We start from the raw sequence: 23,083 nt of genomic DNA, 5'->3' as shown, positions 1-23,083 counted from the left end.
CATTAATGTCATTTACTTTATATGCATGTGTCCAATGAATGCAAGCCCTAAGGACATGACTAGCTTTACTTACTATTCCTTGTTCACCTGGGGTTATGTATATGGGTAGTCTAGGCTATACTAGGTTTGCTTAGCTGCTCTACTCATCTTAAACAGATTCCTAAACAAGTAATAATCTCTACTCAACTTGATGCTTAAACTGTGCTGAATCTTTGGTCACTGCGGTGTTGACAATGTTGGATGCTTACGAGCATCGTGATGATGGTGGGGACAGGGGGAGCGGGTACTGTTGGTGGTCCGGTTTGCCGGGCGTACCCATCTCTGCTCTCCGTAAGGACTTAGTCAGGGAGCGGCCCCCTGGGACATACAGTGCAGCTCCAAGCTATATGGCTCTGGCTTGACTAATTAGCAGGACCTCCACTAGTAGGGTGTTACTTTCCGGGTAGGCGTGAGGAAGTAACTTGGGTAATGAATATTAAGTTGTCGGTTGATCGGTACGCCATGGCTATGGGTATCGACTGCGGAGCGCCCCGGCCAAAACTTGCGAGTGGCATCCTATTAGTTGGACCCTGTGAAAGGTCTCGTAGTGAGACCCTGCCTGCTCACCTTGGTAGTGTTTTGGGGAGTCGCGACCCCGGGCAAATGGGAATCACGACTTGGAGTGAAAGTGCACACCTCTGCAGAGTGTAAAACTGATATATCAGCCGTGTTCATGGTCACGAGCGGCCCAGACCCTCACTTGATGAGCAAATTGGATTCACTGGATACTTGGAGATGGACCTTGGCGAGGTTGCTACCTCGTGTTTTGGCGGAATGGCTATTCCGTGTTGGTAGGATTGCTATCCTGTGTTAATGATTGGGGTTAATCCCCGGATTACTATAATAATTAGGATAGTACTTTAAAAGATGCTAATTACTACTTACACTAAATAAGGGTTGGGTTTATGCTACTCATAATTAGTAATAGGTTGTTCTTATAATAGTCATAATTAAAAGTGATCAACTAAAATGCTACCGCAGTCAAACCAAGTCAGTTTTACCTTGTTTAAAGCCATGCATGTCATTACTTTCCGTCTGTGCTTGCGGAGTTCGACATGAGCTCACCCTTGCTATAATCATTAAAGGTTGCTCGGACAATCAGGAGTACAATTGCGATTTCCCTGAGGACTACCCTGAGTCTCCTGGTTGTTAGGCTCGTGTGGTTCTGCCGTCGACCTTCCTGTGGCAAGGTGGTCCTGCTACGTCGGCGTTTAGTTTCCCCTTTAATTATGGAGCAGTTTAGCTTATGTTTCCCCTTCGCACTTTGATAAACATTTGGCTTGTAATAATGGTACATTTACTCTCATTTATGTAATTCGTTTGAACACTGTGTTTTGTACCATTGATGATGTCGGTCCATGTGTGTGAATTTGAGATCCTGGCGCACATGTGATTTGGCACCCGAATGCTCTTTTACATCCGGGTGTGATAGAAGTAGTACCAAAGCCGTATTGACCGTAGGATCACGCAGCCTAGTTAGAAACAGCCGCTTAGAATGTCCCTTTTGGGTGGAATACACCATTGGATCTATTAACTACCTTACTAACATGTCTCATTAGACTTTATCTATTAGCTTTATCTACTTACTTTTACTAACAGTTCAGTTTTAATCACTCTACTTCCTACATTTATTACCTTGTCATCATTTATTACTTCCTGCTTCTCATATTGCATTTATATTCTTGTTTCAACTTTTATTACTTATTATTTGAACCTTTCTTTTATACCTTGTCTTTTATTATCATTCTACTCATATTACCTTCTTGCTCCTTGTTTTTCATTTGTTATTTGAATTATGTTTTATTTCTGCCTTGACAATAAATTTCATTACCTTGTTTTTACTTCATACCTTCATTACTTGCTTTTACATCTTACCATAAATACCACCAAAGTTCATATTGTCCATCCACAGCATAATCTTGGTTCATCTTCATTACACATACACTATTATCTTCATTTATGTTATTCATTTATCTATCATTGTCAGGATCTATTAACCGTTTCCTGCATGTCTATGATCTAATGCATAAGTAGATGACTCGCCATTTGACCTGCCGCAAGAGCGTCATTCGTTTCCGTCCCGTTCAAGCTGTGGAGTTCTCGTTGACTGGTCGCGTGGATAACATCGTGTTCCAGCCTAACCAGCATCTTGATGACGGTGCTAACCTCCAAGACGCGGAACCCTATGAAGGACAGCAACCACCTCAAGTTCTGGTGGTGCATGGAAGGGCGCCTTGCTGGGTCGCCGGAGGAGGTGATCCCTTCGGCGATGACGATGACATGGATGATGATGATGAGGATGCACCTGGAGGACCTGGAGGACCCGGTGGACCTGGAGGACCTGGAGGACCTGGAGGTCAAGATGGACTTTTCGCTGCTGATGATGGGTGGATTGTGACAGTCTGCACAAGGGATGGTGGAGAGTGTTTCTTCCACAGCGAGCTGAAGCGTCTCCTTGACCAACAACTAGGACATGGCATGTTCTCAGTGGAGTACCGCAGTGAGCACTGGAGTCACCCAGACTACCCGGCGTACTGGAAGGTTTGGGCACACGTCGGCAGGCCTAACCCGACGCCGAGGGCACTGAGGATCATGTCCATACATGAAGCTGTGGCAGAGAGGTCTACCCAGATGGCGGGCATTAATGATGCTGCTCGTCAGGCTTTCTACGCATATCGTGATCACTTCTTCGAGGAGATCAGCCAGGACGAACGCCGCTACTACCCTCGCCGTCTCCGTGGAGAGTTAGCGATGACTATTGCTTCCACCACTGATGAGCAGGACCCTCGCATTCACAGGACCGTCAAGCTGGTGGCGGTCACTAACACCGAGCTCAACAGTTCACTAGTGGAGCTGAAGCAAGTGAGGAAGGAGCTGGATGACGCCAGGAAGAGGATAGCGCAGCTGGAAGCTCAGATCACTGGAGTGCCACCGCCTTCACCTCAGTGGCCTGCTTTCTCTCCACCCCGTGAAGATCCAGCCTATGGAGATGCCAGCGCTCGTACTACTATAGAATAGGAGCTATTCCCAGCTTAGTAATAAATAGTGCCACGCTTAGAACGTTAGCACGATCTTAGTTATGAGAATCTAGTGCTTAGTAGTTTGCTTAGTGTGGTTTGCTTGGTCTGTGTGAGAACTTGATTTATTATGGTGTTAATGGTGTGATTTGGTTCTTTGTAATGAGTGCGATGAGTTGTGGGTTATGTCCCCAACGCATCAAGAACAAGATTAAGTATTAAGTTAATATGAGATAGTTAGTTTGGGTTAACATCGGTCTCCTTTATTTGTGCTTTATCATATTTCATATCGCTTTATCTTATCAGTCTTAATTTATCATGATCAGTTCATTATCTATATATTCCATCTGTTATGAGTACTGTGTTTATCAACTGAAAAAAGGAAGTTACTATCAGCTAGTTCACACTTTGAGGAAAGATTATTACTTTGCAGTTTACCTTTCATATCAGATCTACACATATGAACTACACCTGATATTATTATATTATTTCTATACATCATATGCCTGTCAACACTAGGAGCAACACCAATGGAGGAAACAATGGGCAGTCCAACAACAACAACAACAACAACAATGATCACAGTGGGACTAATGCCAACCCTCCTCCTCTGAATCAGCCCATGACCATAGAGCAGTTGATGACTATGCAGACTCAGCTGATGCAAGGGATGGCCCATATTATGAACCACATGCAGCAGAACCAAAATCAGAACCAGCAGCACGGAGGTAACAACGCGTTTGCCCCACCTAGGGACAAGCGTGGAGAGTTCATGAAGGGACGTCCACCGTTCTTCTCTCACTCAGCTGATCCTATGCAAGCTGAGGACTGGCTTAAAGCTGTGGAGAAGCAGCTGATCATTGCCCAGTGCAATGATAGGGAGAAGGTTCTGTATGGCTCTGGGCAGCTTCAGGGAGCCGCACAGGACTGGTGGGATTCGTACTGCTTCGCACATCAGGACCCGGATACTATCACTTGGGATGAGTTCAAGGTCGCCTTCAAGACTCATCATGTGCCTGCTGGATTGGTGAAGCTAAAGAAGAAAGAGTTTCTATCTCTGAAGCAGGGCTCCATGACAGTTTGTGAGTACCATGACAATTTCACTCAATTGTCGTGGTATTGTCCAAATGAGGTGGAGAATGATGAAGACAAGCAAGACCACTTCCTGGAAGGTTTGAATGATGGTCTGTCCTACATGATGTCAAATGTCAAGTATGCTAGCTTCCAGGAGATGGTGGACAGGGCATTGGTGCTTGAAAGCAAGCGCCGTAAGATGGAAGACAAGAAGAGGAAGTATAACTCCTCTCAGCAGCAGGCTAGTGCCAGCCATCCCCGCTACAACAACCAGCAGGGCCCTCAGTGTCGCCCTGCATATCAGTCAGGCAACCAAGGACAGCAGCAGAATGTCAGGTACAACAATCAGAGTCAGCAGACGAGCCAGCGCTACAACAACAACCAAGTGCAGCGCCCCGCTAGTCAGGCGCCTCGTCAGAATGCCCCAGCACCATCAGGCTCTCGCCAGAACTCCAACACTGTCCTAGCAAAGCCCAATGCCAACCCCACCCCCACTAGAAATACCTGCTTCAAGTGTGGTCAGCTTGGGCACTACGCGAATGCTTGTCCCCAAAGGCAGAAGAACAACAATGGAAGGGTGAATCATGTGAAGCTGGAAACTGCTGAGGAGGCTCAAGACATGGTAGTTGGTACGTTCCTTGTCAACTCTTGCCCAGCTACTGTTTTGTTTGATACTGGAGCATCACATACTTTTATAAGTGCACAATTTGTTGAGAAACATAGTATAGCCACCTGTACCATGCAAAACACCATGATAGTTAAATCACCTGGGGGAAAGATGCATACCAATGCTTTGTGTCCGGGAATGAGCATTACAATAAGGGGGGTAGATTTTCCTGTTAATCCTACTGTGTTGGGTTCAGAAGGTTTAGATATGATATTGGGAATGAGATGGTTGTCCAAGTTTAAGGGTACTATTCAGTGTGCTGAGAAGTCAGTTGCTCTAACAGCACCTAGTGGGAACAGAATTGAGATCAGAGTTTCTATGTCACCTAGCAGTGAAGGAACAGTTTACCATGTGAGCAGTGGGTCAGTAGAGGATATTCGAGTTGTGAAAGAATTCCCTGATGTGTTCCCAGAGGATTTGCCAGGTATGCCACCTGAACGTGAGATTGAATTTGATATTGATTTATTACCTGGTACTGCACCCATATCTAAGAGACCTTATAGAATGGCTGTTAATGAGTTAGAAGAACTAAAGAAACAACTAAGGGAGTTACAGTCTAAGGGGTATATCCGTCCTAGTTCCTCACCTTGGGGAGCTCCAGTTATCTTTGTAGAAAAGAAGGATGGGACAAAGAGGATGTGTGTAGAGTATAGATCTTTGAATGAGGTCAGCCTTTGCCTAGAATAGAGGACTTGTTTGACTAGTTGAAAGGAGCTTGTGTGTTTTCCAAGATAGATCTGAGATTAGGTTATCACCAGTTGAGGATTAAACCTAGTGATATCCCAAAGACTGCCTTCACCACCACATATGGACTTTATGAGTATACAGTTATGTCTTTTGCATTAACTAATGCTCCAGCTTACTTTATGTATCTGATGAATAAAGTTTTTATGGAGTATTTGGATAAGTTCGTGGTAGTCTTTATTGATGATATCTTGATCTACTCTAAGACTGAGGAAGAACATGAGGAACACCTGAGGCTTGTGTTGCAGAAATTGAGGGAACATCAGCTCTATGCCAAGTTGAGTAAGTGTGACTTCTGGTTGAAGGAAGTGTCTTTTCTTGGTCATGTCATTTCAAATGGTGGAGTTGCTGTTAGTCCGAAGAATGTGGCAGATGTTCTTAAGTGGAGTCCGCCCCAGACTGTTGGAGAGATCAGAAGTTTTCTTGGAATGGCTGGTTACTATCGGAGATTCATTGAAGGATTTTCCAGTATTGCCAAGCCCATGACTGCTTTATTAGAGAAGGGTAAGCCATTCAAGTGGAATGAACAGTGTCAGGCTAGCTTTGAGGAGTTGAAGAAGAGGTTGACTACTGCACCAATTCTCACTTTGCCTGATGTGACTAAAAGTTTTTCTATCTATTGTGATGCTTCCAAGCAAGGTTTGGGATGTGTACTGATGCAAGAGGGAAAGGTGATTGCCTATGCATCCAGACAGTTGAAGAAACATGAGGTGAATTATCCAACTCATGATCTTGAGTTAGCAGCAGTGGTCCATTCACTGAAGATCTGGAGACACTATATTCTGGGTCATAAGTGTGATATCTACACGGATCACAAGAGTCTGAAATACATCTTCACTCAGAATGACTTGAACCTGAGACAGAGAAGATGGTTAGAATTGATCAAGGACTATGAACTGGAGATTCATTACCACCCTGGCAAAGCTAATGTAGTTGCTGATGCACTGAGTAGAAAGAGTCAAGTGAACATGTTGGAAGCCACGGAGTTACCGATGGAACTACTAGCAGAATTTGAGTATCTCAATTTGGGGTTTGTTGCTAACACCCAAGGTACTTCTATGGACATAGAACCAACTCTTGAGCAAGAGATCAGAAAAGGTCAGAAAGAGGATGAAGAGATCAAAAAGATACTTAAGCTGCTAGAGGAAGGTAGAGCACCTGGATTTAAAGTTGATCAAGAAGGGATTGTTTGGCACAAGGACCGATTGTGTGTGCCTGATATTTAGAGCATCAAGAATGTGATACTGAAGGAGTGCCACGAGTCTGCTTACTCTATTCATCCAGGAGGTACTAATATGTATCAGGACTTGAAGCAAAATTATTGGTGGCCTGGTATGAAGAAAGATATTGGTGAATATGTGGCATTGTGTGACACTTGTCAGAGAGTGAAAGCGGAACATCAGAGACCAGCAGGATTGTTGCAACCGTTGAAGATACCTGAGTGGAAGTGGGATGAGATCAGCATGGACTTCATAGTTGGATTGCCGAGATCTCAACGAGGATATGACTCAATATGGGTTGTAGTAGATCGATTGACCAAGATAGCTCATTTCATACCGGTCAAGACTACCTACCATGGGGATCAGTTAGCAGACAAGTATATGGAACGGATTGTGTGCCTGCATGGAGTTCCTAAGTGGATTGTGTCTGATAGAGGTACACAGTTTACATCAATGTTTTGGGAGAAGCTACATGATGCTTTGGGATCCGAGCTCAGATTCAGTACAGCTTATCACCCTCAGTCCGATGGTCCGACAGAGAGAGTCAACCAAATAGTGGAGGATATGCTCAGGTCTTGTGCTTTACAGTATGGAGATAGTTGGGATACTAGCTTGCCCTACGCCGAGTTCTCCTATAACTATAGTTATCAGACTAGTCTTAAGATGACCCCTTTTGAAGCCTTGTATGGAAGGAAGTGTAGGACTCCATTGTTCTGGAACCAGACTGGTGAAAGGCAAGTGTTTGGCCCTAATTCATTGAGAATAGCTGAAGAGAGAGTTCAGTTCATCCGACAGACTCTGAAAGCAGCTCAGTCTAGACAGAAGAGTTATGCTGATGTGAGACGAAGGGAACTTGTGTTTCAGTCAGGCGATTATGTATACCTGAAAGTGTGTCCGATGAGAGGTCTAAAGAGGTTCAATGTCAAGGGAAAGCTAGCTCCAAGATATGTTGGTCCTTTCAAGATTTTGGAGAGGAAAGGAGAAGTGGCTTATCAGCTTGAGTTGCCTGCTAGTTTATCCAATGTGCAATGTTTTCCATGTCTCCCAGTTCAAGAAATGCCTGAGGGTGCCTGAGGAACAGTTGCCACTAGAGGAACTGGATTTACAGGATGATCTAACTTATGAAGAGAGTCCTATCAAAGTTCTGGACACCGCAGAGAGAATTACCAGGAGTAAAACTATCAGGATGTGTAAAGTACAATGGAAACACCATTCTGAGGAAGAGGCAACCTGGGAAAGAGAAGATGACCAAATATCCAAATACCCTCAGTTATTCTCTGGTTCATCCTAATCTCGAGGATGAGATTCTTTTAAGGGGGGTAGGTTTATAACACTCCAAATTTTTGAATTTCAAATTTAGTTTAAATTTGATTAAATTTTGGCTTAGTTCGAATTTTTGGGAATTATTAAATAATTTACAAAATAAAATAAAATAAAATATAAGGTAGAAACATGTTTGATTTTGCATTCATGCTGCTGCATGATTTTTGCTTGATTTTATTTATTTGTTGGTGCTTGTTTTGTTTTGTTTTTGAGACAAGAAAATAAATAGGAGAAATCTGTTTATAAAAAAAGGGGGCAGCGCCTCCCCCTCGGTCCGCAACCGCGTGCGGCCCAGCCGCACAGCGGCAGCGCGCCCAGCTCCCGCCCCCTGCCGCTGACGCGTGGGCCCCGTGAGTGGGACCCACCGCCTTCTTCCACCTCCGGCCGTTTCGGAAACGGACGGCGCCGCCGCCTCGGTTTCCACGTGCACGCGAACCGAAGATCGCCCCAGCCTATAAAGACCCCTCTCACTCGCCCGCACGCGTCCCTAGAAGCCCTAGCCGCCACTCCCAGCCGTGCGAAACCCTAGCCCCATCTCGCCGAGCTCGCGCCGCCGCCCTCGAACCCGCCGCCATCGAGTTTCTCATCGCCGTCGTCATCTCGCGGAGGTGAGCCCTCCATCGCGCTCGCCGCACCGAGCCGCGCACGCCCGTGCCCTTGGCGTGCCCCCTGGTGCCCCGGTTCGCCGTCCCCGCGAGCTCCGGACCGCGCCCATGGCGCCGCCGCGCGTAGCGCCGCCGCGGCCGGCCGCCACGCCGCCTGCGCGTGCCCTACCCCGCGCGCGGTCCACCGTGGACCGCGGCTCAGCCCCCGCGCGGCCGGTCCACGTGGACCCGGCCCATTGCAGCCGCCTCGCCCGCTCCCGCAGGCGCGGTCCACCATGGACCGCGGCCCCCCTGCCCCGCGCCCCGGCCCACAGCACAGCGCCGTGGACCGGCCACTCCCTCGCCGCCACGTGGCCAGGCAGGCCACGACCCCGCGCTCCCCTGCAGCTTTTGCAAAAAGGCCCTCGGGCTTATTTGAAATCAACCCGCGCTCCACTCAGTTATTGTTTTTATTTAAAATATGCCCCTGCTTTTACAGTTTAGGCCCTGCACCCGTTGGTTTTTATATATTTAATCCAAATCTCTTTTTAATTCAGTTTTAATTAGTTTTAATTATGAAAAATAGTTCAGCTTATCTACAGATTTGCCATCCAACTTGTTTTAGCCATAACTTTTGCGTCGTAACTCCGATTTAGGTGATTCTGGTCGCTATAGTTCCATCTCGTCGAGTAGAATACAGTAGTATAGTTGCTTTCTGTTTTCGCATGCTTTGGTGTACTGTTTCTGATTAAACTTGTTTGCTTGCATGTATTGCTTCGTTTGTGTGATGATTGTCGCGTTTAGCCAACGAGACGTTCGTGAAGGAAGAGGATCAGGATCCCGCTGAGTTTGAGCAACCCAACAACGATCATGGCAAGTGCAGACACCGTTTGATCATTTTGAACCTATTCATTAATGTCATTTACTTTATATGCATGTGTCCAATGAATGCAAACCCTAAGGACATGACTAGCTTTACTTACTATTCCTTGTTCACCTGGGGTTATGTATATGGGTAGTCTAGGCTATACTAGGTTTGCTTAGCTGCTCTACTCATCTTAAACACATTCCTAAACAAGTAATAATCTCTACTCAACTTGATGCTTAAACTGTGCTGAATCTTTGGTCACTGCGGTGATGGCGATGTTGGATGCTTACGAGCATCGTGATGATGGTGGGGACAGGGGGAGCGGGTACTGTTGGTGGTCCGGTTTGCCGGGCGTACCCATCTCTGCTCTCCGTAAGGACTTAGTCAGGGAGCGGCCCCCTGGGACATACAGTGCAGCTCCAAGCTATATGGCTCTGGCTTGACTAATTAGCAGGACCTCCACTAGTAGGGTGTTACTTTCCGGGTAAGCGTGAGGAAGTAACTTGGGTAATGAATATTAAGTTGTCGGTTGATCGGTACGCCATGGCTATGGGTATCGACTGCCGAGCGCCTCGGCCAAAACTTGCGAGTGGCATCCTATTAGTTGGACCCTGTGAAAGGTCTCGTAGTGAGACCCTGCCTGCTCACCTTGGTAGTGTTTTGAGGAGTCGCGACCCCGGGCAAATGAGAATCACGACTTGGAGTGAAAGTGCACACCTTTGTAGAGTGCAAAACTGATATATCAGCCGTGCTCACGGTCACGAGCGGCCCAGACCCTCACTTGATGAGTAAATTGGATTCACTGGATACTTGGAGATGGACCTTGGCGAGGTTGCTACCTCATGTTTTGGCGGAATGGCTATTCTGTGTTGGCAGGATTGCTATCGTGTGTTAATGATTGGGGTTAATCCCTAGATTACTATAATAATTAGGATAGTACTTTAAAAGATGCTAATTACTACTTACACTAATTAAGGGTTGGGTTTATGCTACTCATAATTAGTAATAGGTTGTTCTTATAATAGTCATAATTAAAAGTGATCAACTAAAATGCTACCGCAGTCAAACCAAGTCAGTTTTACCTTGTTTTAAGCCTTGCATGTCATTACTTTCCGTCTGTGCTTGCTGAGTTCGACATGAGCTCACCCTTGCTATAATCATTAAAGGTTGCTCGGACGATCAGGAGTACAATTGCGATTTCCCTGAGGACTACCCTGAGTCTCCTGGTTGTTAGGCTCGTGTGGTTCTGCCGTCGACCTTCCTGTGGCAAGGTGGTCCTCCTACGTCGGCGTTTAGTTTCCCCTTTAATTATGGAGCAGTTTAGCTTATGTTTCCCCTTCGCACTTTGATAAACATTTGGCTTGTAATAATGGTACATTTACTCTCATTTATGTAATTCGTTTGAACACTGTGTTTTGTACCATTGATGATGTTGGTCCATGTGTGTGAATTTGAGATCCTGGCGCACATGTGATTTGGCACCCGAATGCTCTTTTACATCCGGGTGTGACAGAACACTCCCTCCACTCATCTCCTTGCTTGATTGCTCATCCTAGTGAGATTGAGTGAGATTCAAGTGCATTGCTTTGAGAGTTGCATTTAGTGGCACTTGATTCTTGAGTTTGCTGCGGATTTCTTGTTACTCTTGGGTGTTTCCCGACGCCCTAGACGGCTTGGAGCAGCGGTGGTGTTGAGCTCGTGATTGGAGATTGTTTCGAGCCTCACCAAGTGATTTGTGAGGGGTTCTTGAGCCTTCCCTGCGGGAGATCGCAATTGGCTACTCTAGTGGATTGCTCGTGGCTTGGAGGATCCCCATCTTGTGAGTAGATGTGCGGCACCCGCTGAGGGTTTGGCTTTGGATTGCCAATTAGCTCGTGATCCATCAAGTGGGTGTATCGCCATAACGAGGAGTAGCTTGCCGGGAAGCAAGTGAACCTCGGTAAAAAATCTTGTCATCTCTTGCCGAGGTCTCTCTTGTGATTGTCCACGTGATTGATTGGATATATTTCTATTCTACAACGTCGCCATTTGGACCTTTCACAGAGGCGGGTGTCTTTTTCATTAAATGGTTAACCGTGACAGTCATGGCACCCTAAACTCTAAACCCTAAACCCATATGTGCACCATCACCTTTATGCCTTACAGTGAGGAAACCCCAACCTCTCCTTGCCTTGAGTGCCTCATTCGCATTTGGGTCGCTACGAGCATTGCCAGTGTTGTTTGCGAGCTCGAAAGTCATAAGGCTAAGAAGCTATGCAGTCACCATGCATATATGGATATCAGTGACCTTAGACTATTGAGAGCTTTCCCAATGCTCTAGCATGGAGTACTGCCTCAAAGGCCACATTGTCACTCGTCGTCCACATCACAGTGTATTGCAGCCTCGCAAGGCGTGAGTGCCTCTTGCAGAAGATACCAAGGCTTCACCTGACAAAAGTAATAGGCAGCGGTTGAAAGTGTGTTGGGCTACAGTCTAGAGCGCATTGGGCAGCTGTAGGATGGTGGTCTGCTCTGCAAAACAGTCAAAAAAGCTAAAGAGGAAAGAGAGACGTCAATATGGTTCTGAGAGTTTTCGTTGGGCACTTGATAGTTCAGACTCATGATACCTACATGTATTTCTACTTTTTCTTTAGGATAACAGACTTGTTAGCGCGCGTTGGGGCTGGCCTGAGTTGGCACAACCATGTAAGCCCAAGCACAATCACGAATCCTCTCCGGTCTCCACACTGATCATGTTGGTCCAAAGAATTGGACCCCTACACTGCAATAATGACACATTGAGCCACGACCAAAGCTTCATTCTTGAACCACCACACTAATTAAGGTACAACATCTCACACACATAGGGCTAAACATCTCATCATTAATGTAGGGAGTAAACTTCAGAAAAGTACTCCATCTATTTTAAATTATAAGACATTTTGATTTTTGTAGATGTATAGCTTTTGCTATGCATTTAGATATACACCATTTCTAGACACATAGCGAAAGAAATATATTTAGAAAAGCTAAAATATCTTACAATTTAAAATAGAAGAAGAAATATAAGTTTATACACTATATATGCTAAAGGGTGTTTTATAGATAAAGAAAGTTTTAGTCGAATTCAAGGTCATCACATCGAGTTCATATATACAACCATCTTGATACCACCTTTCATCTCTACTCGGGCACTTGTAATATACTCCCTCCATATTGAAAAAAGGGACGTCCTGGAGGAGAGACCTGATTTCGTAAAAACAGACGTCCTACACAGCTGAGGCATATCATGGACGCGTTTGCCCTCCGAGCCGCCCGTTCGCGTGCGTCCGTTCGCGTGCTCCTCGGCAATCGCACGCATTGAAGCCGAAGCGAGCCGTTTCGCATTCACATGCATCACCCGCCCGCCCGCAGTCTGCACCGCCCGCATGCTCGTCTCTCTCTGCCACCGATCCGTTCACATCGCCGAGCCGTTCGCAGTCTGCCGCGCGCTCACCTGCACCTCTCCGCCACCGATGGCTCGCCGCGAGATCGCCGCTCGTCGCGAGATCGCCGCGCGCCGCGCTCTTGCCGACGCCGGTTGCTCTTCGCAGGACATCGCAGCCTCGTCGGGATCCGTTGCGTTGGAGGCGGCAAACTCCGTCGACATGGTTCCGGACTCCGTCGAAAAATCTACTCAGTGCCAAAAAATAGCGCGGCCACCAGGGATCGAACCGACCACCTAACGGCCAACCTCCCAACTCTCGCTTGCTAGCCAATAGAACTACGAATCTTTCTTAGATAATAGGCACCCGGCAGCCTATTTAATAAAAGCAAAGAAGGAAAAATAACCTCTACTTAATGACTCCTTGGTTATCACAATCATGTCCTAAACGTCTATTTTTTTCAGTATGGAGGGAGTATATTTAACTGTGATATGTGGTTGTGACTTAAAAGCAACAATAGATGTTAGATGGACTGGTCGAAGAGTTATTATTATGAGGGTACAATAAATTCCCGTAGACCTAGAAAAAACTACCTTCACATCTGCGTGTTTTGATCAATTGATTTGGATGAGTTGACCTTGACACAGGTTCTAGTCAAGGATTTCTGTAGACTGCACATATTGCATAGTAACTTAATGTTATAAAGGAATCAGATGCATTAATGGCCAATGTGCCTGTATGCTAGGTATTGTTGGTAGGTCGTCATACATAGTGACTGACTGCTTTTCTTTGGGGTTGTTTCTAGCTAGATATCCGTGCATAATAGTAGGTTAATCAATACTATAGCTTACTCCAGAACTTAACTACAATAATATGAGTATTTAGAGAATCACTCAAATCTCATATGCTGTTTTTCTTTTTGATAACATTGACAAGGTTTGCATGACCTCCACAAATCTTGTATATTTAAATAGATGCGCAAAAAATCAAGCACAATTCATTTTAAGAAGCCACATTGCGGAAGATAATTAACATCTGAGTTTCCGTTCATTACATCTCCAAGAGACTCTCTATATCCTTCATAAATATTAGGAATAAAGATTTTCATGAAAAACTAACCTCCAACATCTTCTCTAAATAGTTATCTAAATATAGTCATCTTCTATTCCAGATTTTTTGCTAGCTAAAAAGAGAAGAAGAGAATGATTTTCTAGACTGTGCATAAGATATAGAAAATTGTTGGAGAGTCAAAAGATATTAAAAGTGATTTTTATACAAATGACTCTCCAAATAATAATTTAAAGAGTGAGATTTAGAGAGGCTTTTGGAGATGCTCTAAGACAATTTTATTAAAGAACATATTTTTTGGTAAAATCATTTTTTAGGTGGACAATTTTGAGAAAAGTCATTTTCCTGGCGTACAATTATTGGAAGTCATTTCATTTACTGTTGACATCAAACTATTCCCAAAAAATAGCAGTAATATGATATATTACTGTAATTTCCATGCAAAAGTGTATCAAAAATTAAAAAAAAAATAAATCCATCCTTAGCAGGCATCTATTGTAATGGTAATAGAGTTGGGCTGGAAATGGAAGTGTCAAGTCCATAACTTTGTGACAGCCTATAGATAAGCACACATCAATGACATGTTGAGACTATATATATTCATATGGTTACTCTAGTAATCTAGTTCAGGTTATATATATTGTTTTCTTCTAGATGGGATCTTAGATGTGCAGAGAGGCATGCACGCTGACATGGCATCTACAGACTACAGCTGATGGCCTGATGCCAAGCAAACATGGAAAACAGAATAAAAACACATGTTACATGTAGACCTAGTTATGAGGAAGAGGAACCGAAGATATTTTCTTATTCTTGCTTATATATATAATGGACCACAATAACTTCAACAATCAACACCACCCTAAAGATGCGCCCGATGTTGGGCAGAGTATTTAGGGCCTTGTTCCTAGGAAAATAATTAACAATGCCTAGAGATTAATTATATACACATTACTTGTTCTGAATTATATTTTGATAATGAAAATAAAAGGAGGCCGGCCAGTTTCTCCTTGTGCCGATATATTATACTCCATCATTTCCCAAATCAATCTACTTTTAGAATTGTCTTAAGTTAAACTATTCAAGTTTGAAGTTTGTAGAAAAAACACGAGCGATCTATAGCATTATAGTATATACACTATGGATTTGTTTGGTATATCGTGTAATAAATATCTCTATATCCATTTCTATAGATTTAGCCAAACTTTTAACTTTGGAAAACTCCAGAAGACGGAGTTAGTATAACCTTACGAAAAGGCATATGTAAAAATAAATTAATAAAACTAAGAGCCAAATTTTGCAATCTAATTATATTGCAACAAGTTATGTGTTCTTCATGATATATAATTTTTAGTTATTAGAACTATATTTCAGATATTCTGAAACAAATTATGTACTCATATATATCTAACCTAATTTGTAACCGTTTAAGAAGAAAAATTTTCTCCCTAATGCTAAATTAGAATATGTATAATATAATAGTGCTTTTAGGACATGAGATAAAACAAGATAAAAAAATTTATAACGAACACTAAGTTCCGGAAAAAAAATATACAAGACGGTTAATAAATATTCAGAAGATTCCATCATTCCACGCGCACATATATACATCTATACAGAGTCTAGCTAGCCGCATGATAAACTATATAACTGGAAAGTCAACACAGCTCAGGCTAGCTTCCAAATGGTGCAAGAACACCCATACATATCTTGCAGTACAATCTCTTGTCAACACCGACGCATTTTACTAATCCTCCTCTGTCAGGCGCACACTCTCAAGCGGCACAAGCACAGAAAACCTAGAAGCCACCTTTTCCAAAGCACCTCAATCCCATTCCTGTCTCCCCAAGCTATCTTCTTCATGTCCACTGCAAGTGCAAGGTAGGTTATGATCCATCCAAGAAACACCAATTTCTGCGCAAAAACATCTCCATCTCGTCAAATATATAAAAGCTACTATATGCATCGATCTAGAGAAAATCATCATCACCTCAATCTTAATTCATCTCCATTTTCAAGCATGAAGCATGCGCTACTGCTACTGCTACGGCAATAAGCATCATCCAGCATGAAAACCATCAAGCAGTTACTAGGGCCCTACTAGTATCTAACCCTACCCTTACTATGATCTCATGATGTGTTCAGTGAATGGCCTGACCATGATGAGCTAGGGAAGAAGATCAAGAGGGAGTCAGCGGCGGAGCGGATGACGGCGGCGGCACGGAGGAGCTGCAGCTCGCCGGTGGGGGCGGGTGCTGTCGCAGGCGCCGGGCCAGGGTCAGCGCTGAACACAATCACGCCGTGCGCGGCTTGCAAGCTGCTCCGGCGACGGTGCGCGCAGGAGTGCCCCTTCTCGCCCTACTTCTCGCCGCTGGAGCCGCACAAGTTCGCCGCCGTCCACAAGGTCTTCGGCGCCAGCAACGTCTCCAAGATGCTCCTGGTAAGTCCACCAAATCCATGGCGTTTTGGCTGATTCCATACTCAACTTCTTCTTGGAGTTAAATTATGAGTTTTAGTAAAATACCTTTATTTCGAGGGAACTATTTATTTGGATCTAAATCTTAGTTACTTTGAGAGGTACGTACACCAATTTTTTTTGGCAGTGTCCCGATTCAAATTGAGTAGAGTTCTTGAAAAAGTATATAATTTTGACAAAATCTTGAGGCTTTATTAATCACAGGCCATGTGTACTACGTTCAGAACCCTGTAAATTCCCTTCCCCATCTATTTCGAATTTGTAGTAGACCACTGCAGTTTTCTTTCTGCCGTTATCATGTAGTCCTTGTGTTTTACGTCAATTGTCAAGGGTACCATTTTAAAGTTTCAAAGAGCCTAGCTAATATATAGGGTACTGATTTTGAATATTTTCCCCTTATTACATTGCTATTTCTGTATGCTAGCTCAACTCTCGAATGTCGAACATTACATATATACATATGATTTGTCATACAAAAGGTTTGTGAGATTATTACACACTGAAAATATCCTCGGCGTGGATCCCATATATATATATATATATATATATATATATATATATGCAGCAACTCAATGTTATGCAAATAAAAAATTACCACGTTTCTGGACAAAAGGGAAATGAAATCAACCTACCAAACTCAATTTCTTGAATCAATACTTTTGAGCTAGTAACAGTGTTTTTCTCTCAACATCAGCACCTGCCGAAAAATCAGCCAGCTCATGCACTTGCCTCTTATTATTTTCGAGCGCCGTAAAATTTCACTAATCATTTTTTTTTTGTCATGGACTCACACGAGTCCCTTTTGCTCATAGCTCACACTGTCACTGTGTACTGCTGCATGCTGCGCTGCTGACTGACAATGGCCACCTACATCTGCTGCATCAGGAGGTGCACGAGAGCCAGCGCGCCGACACGGCGAACAGCCTGGTGTACGAGGCGAACCTGCGGCTCCGGGACCCCGTCTACGGCTGCATGGGCGCCATCCTCACGCTGCAGCAGCAGGTGCAAGCGCTGGAGGCCGAGCTCGCCACCGTCAGGGCCGAGATCGTCAGGCACAGGTGCCGTCCGGCGGCGGTGCTCCCCTCGTCGCACGCCTCCCAGCTCCTCGCGGCCTCGGCAGCCGGCCGCGGGCTGCACGCCGGCAGCAGGCCATCGGTAGGGGCTAGAGCGGCAACTTTGGCGGCGGCGGCGGCTGCTGCCGCCGTGGGGCCTGTGGCCTCGTCCTCGTCGTCATCGGCGGTGTACGCCGCCGCCGCCGCGTCGAGCTCAACGGACTATAGCTCCATCACCAATGAGAATGTTCCTTACTTTGGTTGATTTTGAGGTAGAAGTGGCTGCTGCGTTTCTGCTTCAATGTATTTTTGCCTCTTTTTTTTGTCTGTAAACCTCTTGTGGAAATATTGCAATAAAAAGCTTTCCTGGCTGGGTAAATATTTTTCTTGTGTTCCTTTTTTGTTTCGCAAGATTTGTTTGTCCTTTTCTTATATATATCTAGACATAACATATATTTATACGTGCGTAGCAAAGTCTATGAATCTAAAAAAGCTAAAAATTCTTATAATTTATTTAGAATTGAGGGTTTAATGTGCAGTTTTCAGGTCCGGATTTAAGCTTAAGACAACCCAGGTTCTACAGTGCTAGCTAGCGCGCAAAACAATGCAGATCAAAGTGCTAATAAACTGAAAATACTCCAGGATCATGCCGTCCCTGTGTCATTGTTTCTTCTAACTTTTTCTTATTATTAATCTATCTTATTTCATTGCCGATCCATGTGAGTTGGCAACAAGATCATCGGTACACAAATATTCACAATTTTTTTAATAAAGTCAACCAAGCACTTAATGTGGTCGAAAGCTCTGTTTCGGAAACTCAAGCTTACCTCATTCACCAGTAGTAGTGGACGTGCCAGTTAACTCATCAACATGGGTTACAGGGTTAGGAATCGAAGTGAGTGCACGTGCATATGATACTCCACTAGCAGTGTATGGTACGTTTGACTGCATTTGGATCTCTGCAAGGAACAGACACCTCACATGCTTGTCTCCTGCACATTTCATTTTCATATGGCCCTCTCATTTATGTGGCACACAAGACAAAATATATTGTTTAACAAAAAAATTGCATATTTCCGTACATGGCAAAGTTTCGCTTGAATTGCTTATACTATTTAGAACCTCATTCAGATATCCAACAAAAATAAAGCATGAAAGTGAACGCGGGACTATGGATCATAAATGGTTAGTGTTAATCCGTATACATTTCCAGCCGAAATCACTCCTAACAATCAATTCCCCTATCACTGGTTACAAGTCTATGATGGCATCAGCACACACCATCAATAGTTCCTATCTGAATCTAGTCTAGCTCAACTGCAGATGCCTCTTCTGACGATACATACATCTACACAAGGCCCCAGCTAACTCATGTTTCTGAAGAGTCCCGGTTACAAATTTGAGAAGGGCTTGGGTGTTCAGAGTTTGTCAACGTGCAGAGAGCTTTCCATACTGGAACCAGCATTTTGACAGGAGGACGAGATCTCTGCATGATTAAGCTTGCTATTGGATTGCTGATTTTTTTTCCCAATTAACTAAGATATGATAACAAGTGCGAGCTTTACCTGGAAAACTAGGAGGAGTTCTTCCTCATCACGCAAAAGCAGTGCCAAGCTCCAGTAACAGGTCACCGGTGTCACACACTCATTTATCAGTGGCTTCAGAATCTTGCCAATGGGCACAAAACGATGATCAACTCTTCCACTAAGAATCACAATTTAAAATTCTTAATGTAAACAAATCGACAATTGGAACCAGCTTGAAGCAGTCCTTTCTAAGCAAAAAGAAATAGCTGTAAATTCACACCTCTCTATGGCAAAGTGAGAAAGTGCATGGTTAAAAAAAAAAAAAATCTGATACTGTGCCTATATTATGATACCCCAATCTTGTTAAAGCTATAGGGAATATCTAGCAATTGTCGGACAGAGCTCAACTCATACTTCAGAAACTATTTAACTAAATAATTTGATCTTTAGTGCTAATCACACAGAGTCCAGATTATGTATCTCATATTCACGTGGCTCATATGAGTTTTGCTCATAAGCATAGGCTTCATTCACCAGCATGATTCTAGAGAAAAGTTCAGCCTGTAAAACATATAACAGCTACTTGATGCAATGATGCATATCATTTATCATGCATGATCAGTGATCTAGAGCTGCCACCGTATGAAAGACAATGGATTGCTGTCATCTCTCTATCTTGTTTTCGCCAAAATAAAACAAACCCGCCCCCATATAAGATGATACTGGAGAGTTCTTATACAGCACCCAGCACAGAGTTGCTGATAAATGAGACCATTGATCTGCTACTTTGCTGGGCAGCAGATTAGCATTGACCTCCAAAAGAGATTGGACTCTAAAAGTCAACTTGAATGATTGGTGGTGAATATATTCAACAGAGAAAGTGGTTCTTTTTATTGTTGCTTCTCCCTCTGTTCCAAATTATAAGTTGCTTTGCTTTTCTAGATATGTAACTTGCGTTATGTATGTAGACATAGCGTATATCCAGGTGCATAGCAAAAATTACACACTTAGAAAGCCGAAACGACTCATAGTTTGGAATGGAGAGAGTACCTTCTTTCTCTCTTCTTTTCTGAGTGGAGTTCTATTTAATGCATGTTATACTACAGTGTACAGTCCCTACTCCAAAAAGTACAATAAGCTTCTATTCTCCAATTATCGAGGACCATGGATGTGCATAATAAGATAGAGAATAGGACAGACAGTAAGGGAACAAAATGGAGCATGATCTATTATTCAGATCAGGATTACGCATACCTCCAAAAATGTATCTCTAGCTGAACCCCAAAAGCTGGCATTATCACTACTGATTCTGCACACAAACAAACAGGCAAAGGCAACAAGAAATACAATCTCAATTTCATGCACAATAATGGAGGCAGGGGAACTTTAAATTTTGAAGTATGCAGCATATCACAATCAAACTAAGACCTATTACTATCAATATGTAGAAAGGTTATACAAACACATCTACGATGGACTCACCTCTCTTCACAGGTTTATATTGCAAACATTTGGCAACAAGAACGGCAAAGGTAATATTCCAAACTGATCCAAGAGATATGCTCTCCTGCGATGTTGAAGCAGGTCAATTTCCACTATGTATACCAGTCACGAAAATACAAAGTTAATCAAAACTATGATGCATTTCATCATATGTGAACCTACAATCGTAAGGAGGTTATTAAAAAGATGGGCAACACAACTTGATGATTCTCGTAAGTTCATTTCTGTAATTCCGTATCAATAAATATGTGAAAAGAAGGTTATGTCAAACTGTGAAACTGTTCAACATAGACATGAAATCCGGTGGCTCCAGGTCTGTCTACATTTCAGTGAACTAACCAAAGATCATTAACGAAGCACTTAGAATAAGATTCTGTTGGAAGTATCTGATCATTTTTTGCATCAACAATGACAAGACAATTGTACCTTTGCCAGCAATGGTTGGCATACATTCGCAAGAAGGAAAATAATGCCAATGTATGACAGAACAACCCGCAGTCTGCTCCTCTTAACAAAGACCTCGTGGACATCAACTCCTACGCTACAATGATGCTTGTAAGTGTACACGGCATCAGATACTTCTAGTTTTTGTTCTTGATCCATGGTCCCTGTAGATCCTGAAACAACACTGTTGCATACCAATCAGGCACCAATACAACTAAATCAGTGGCAGGACAATAACTCCACAATATACAGACATCCTAAATTTTGCCTCCACCATACAAATTAGGGAACCTGTTTGGACAAAATTTAATATGCACCAAACTGTGAAAATCATCAAATAGCCAAATAGCTTTAAGTTAGGGTTTGGGTGCTCGGTTTCGCAAAGCAGTAAAGGAAGAAGGTGTGGGAGTACCTGGTGGGTGCTCTTCGCCGGCGAAGAGACCGAGAAGGCCTGGGCACCTGGTGTAGGGCGGCGGCGGCGGCGGTAGCCCACCAGTCGTCGGAGAGAGAGAGACAGGAGAATGCACGCGAGGGCAACCGAAGGGGGAAGGTGGGCATGCGGCGGACGGCCTTAGCCCAGTCCGGGGTTGTTCGGCCCAGGAGAAAGCGTCCACACGGGCCTTTTTTGGGCCTTTTTGCACGCATTTTATTTATTTATTCCTTCCACTAAAAAAAGCTTTTTCCTCTGTTTTTCAGTTTTTTTTTCTTCTAGATTTCATATCTGTCCTCTCCATGGGACACTATGCTAGTGGGAAATTGGTTTCAAATAACATAAACAATAATATCATTTATTAGTACATTTTAAATAAGCAAATGATTTTTATATTTTATTAAGGTTGAATATTTGTTCTATTGAAGCTACAAACCCTAGAATAATTTTCACGAACCTAGAATATTTATTCTCATGAAATTATAATAATTTTATCAACAATTTTATTTTTGTAACATCCAAGTGAGCATAAATATTTTTATGCTGCATAAACATGGAACGATGGTTCCTGTGAATGAGGAATATTGTTCCGCTCAATAGAAAAAAATGTTATGGGCTCATTAAAAAATTCTTTCAGGTGCTCTAACGAGAACCAGTGAAAAATATCATCACTACAATATCCTGTGAAAAATATCTTCCTAACCTTCTATTTGCATTTTGTAGTTTATTTTCTAGGAATTTTCATGCTAGATAGGGTTAAAACCTAGGCTGCCAAACAATTTTGTGTGTAACATATAGCCACACTGTCAACACTATTACAGGTGCTCCATTGAGAACTAGTGAAGAATATCATCACTACAGCATCTTGTGAAAAAAATATCGAGTCTTCCTAACCTTCTATTTGCATTTTGTAGTTTACTTTCTAGGAATTTTCATGCTAGATAGGGTTAAAAACCTAGACCATGCCCAAATATTAACTGAGACGGACACAAAATTCAACCGCTTCCTAAACTACCGGGCTACTAACAGAGACAGTCATTTTTATTTTATGAGCAGTCATGTTTGCCCGCCTCGTAAAGTCAATTTACGAAGGAGGTCAATTTATGGAGGCAGACACCTTAGGGCAACCGCCTTAAAAAATCCTGTATTTTTCACAGGCGGCCGTCTCAAAGCATCTGTCTTTATAAATCTATTTTTAAAGGCGGACATACTATAAGGCACACCTCCCAAAAATCTAACCTAAGTTGAGCCCAACAAAGCCCATATTACTACGCTCATATATAAGTGTGACTTAGGGTTTCTCACACTTCTCTCCAACACTCCCTGCCCTCTCCTCTCCCTCTCGCACGACCCATCCCTCCTGAGCGTGGTGCCCTCCCCCTCCCCCTCTCCCTCTCTCCTAGCGGCCGGTGCCCTCCTCCTTCCCTCTCCCAGCGTGGCGGCGCACCCCTCCATCTCCCTACGTGAGGGTGCTCCTCCCTCCATCTCCCTATGTGAGCGGCAGGGATGACTAGGTAGGACTAACCAATTTTGAGATTAATATAACAAAGTTACCACAGGCTTCTCGTTGCCGACAAACATATCACCTACCATTGAAAGAATATCCTGAGAAATGTGAGGCACATCGGCACATGTGGTGGGCAA

The 23,083-nt window shown here is 43.6% G+C and overlaps 2 protein-coding genes across 3 annotated transcripts; one reads left to right on the top strand and one right to left on the bottom strand.

Moving 5' to 3' along the window:
- Window positions 15,624–18,671, top strand: LOC8080931 (LOB domain-containing protein 15). Its single transcript, XM_002440631.2, has 3 exons — window positions 15,624–15,889; window positions 16,154–16,448; window positions 17,370–18,671. Exons 1-3 carry the CDS (start codon window positions 15,693–15,695, stop codon window positions 17,799–17,801), a joined length of 924 nt encoding a protein of 307 aa, XP_002440676.2. The 5' UTR covers window positions 15,624–15,692; the 3' UTR covers window positions 17,802–18,671.
- LOC8080930 lies at window positions 18,682–21,581 on the bottom strand. Of its 2 annotated transcripts, none has more exons than XM_021446896.1 (6): window positions 21,422–21,581; window positions 20,992–21,193; window positions 20,545–20,629; window positions 20,317–20,371; window positions 19,102–19,240; window positions 18,682–19,022 (listed from the first exon to the last, which is right to left on the bottom strand). In XM_021446896.1, the coding sequence occupies exons 1-6, from the start codon at window positions 21,565–21,567 to the stop codon at window positions 18,906–18,908; spliced, it is 744 nt and encodes a 247-aa protein (XP_021302571.1). In that variant the 5' UTR covers window positions 21,568–21,581; the 3' UTR covers window positions 18,682–18,905. The 2 variants fall into 2 exon arrangements, with proteins under 2 accessions (XP_021302571.1, XP_002439349.1); XM_002439304.2 differs by having other exon boundaries at window positions 20,992–21,182; window positions 21,422–21,557.

Source organism: Sorghum bicolor, chromosome 9 (assembly GCF_000003195.3).
Source record: "Sorghum bicolor cultivar BTx623 chromosome 9, Sorghum_bicolor_NCBIv3, whole genome shotgun sequence".
Lineage (NCBI taxonomy): Eukaryota > Viridiplantae > Streptophyta > Magnoliopsida > Poales > Poaceae > Sorghum > Sorghum bicolor.
Note: the sequence above shows the minus strand (reverse complement) of the source record. Positions and strands in the feature narration are given on the sequence as shown.

What these genes read in the sequence shown, in the direction of transcription:
- LOC8080930 (XM_021446896.1), bottom strand. Translation starts at nt 21,567, where the DNA reads ATGCCCACCTTCCCCCTTCGGTTGCCCTCGCGTGCATTCTCCTGTCTC. An exon ending in CGGCGAAGAGCACCCACCAG is followed by an intron (nt 21,194 to 21,421) that starts GTACTCCCACAC and finishes GGTATGCAACAG; the next exon opens with TGTTGTTTCAGGATCTACAG. An exon ending in GCCAACCATTGCTGGCAAAG is followed by an intron (nt 20,630 to 20,991) that starts GTACAATTGTCT and finishes TCAACATCGCAG; the next exon opens with GAGAGCATATCTCTTGGATC.
- LOC8080931 (XM_002440631.2), top strand. Translation starts at nt 15,693, where the DNA reads ATGGTGCAAGAACACCCATACATATCTTGCAGTACAATCTCTTGTCAA. An exon ending in ATGTCCACTGCAAGTGCAAG is followed by an intron (nt 15,890 to 16,153) that starts GTAGGTTATGAT and finishes TGATGTGTTCAG; the next exon opens with TGAATGGCCTGACCATGATG. An exon ending in ACGTCTCCAAGATGCTCCTG is followed by an intron (nt 16,449 to 17,369) that starts GTAAGTCCACCA and finishes CTGCTGCATCAG; the next exon opens with GAGGTGCACGAGAGCCAGCG.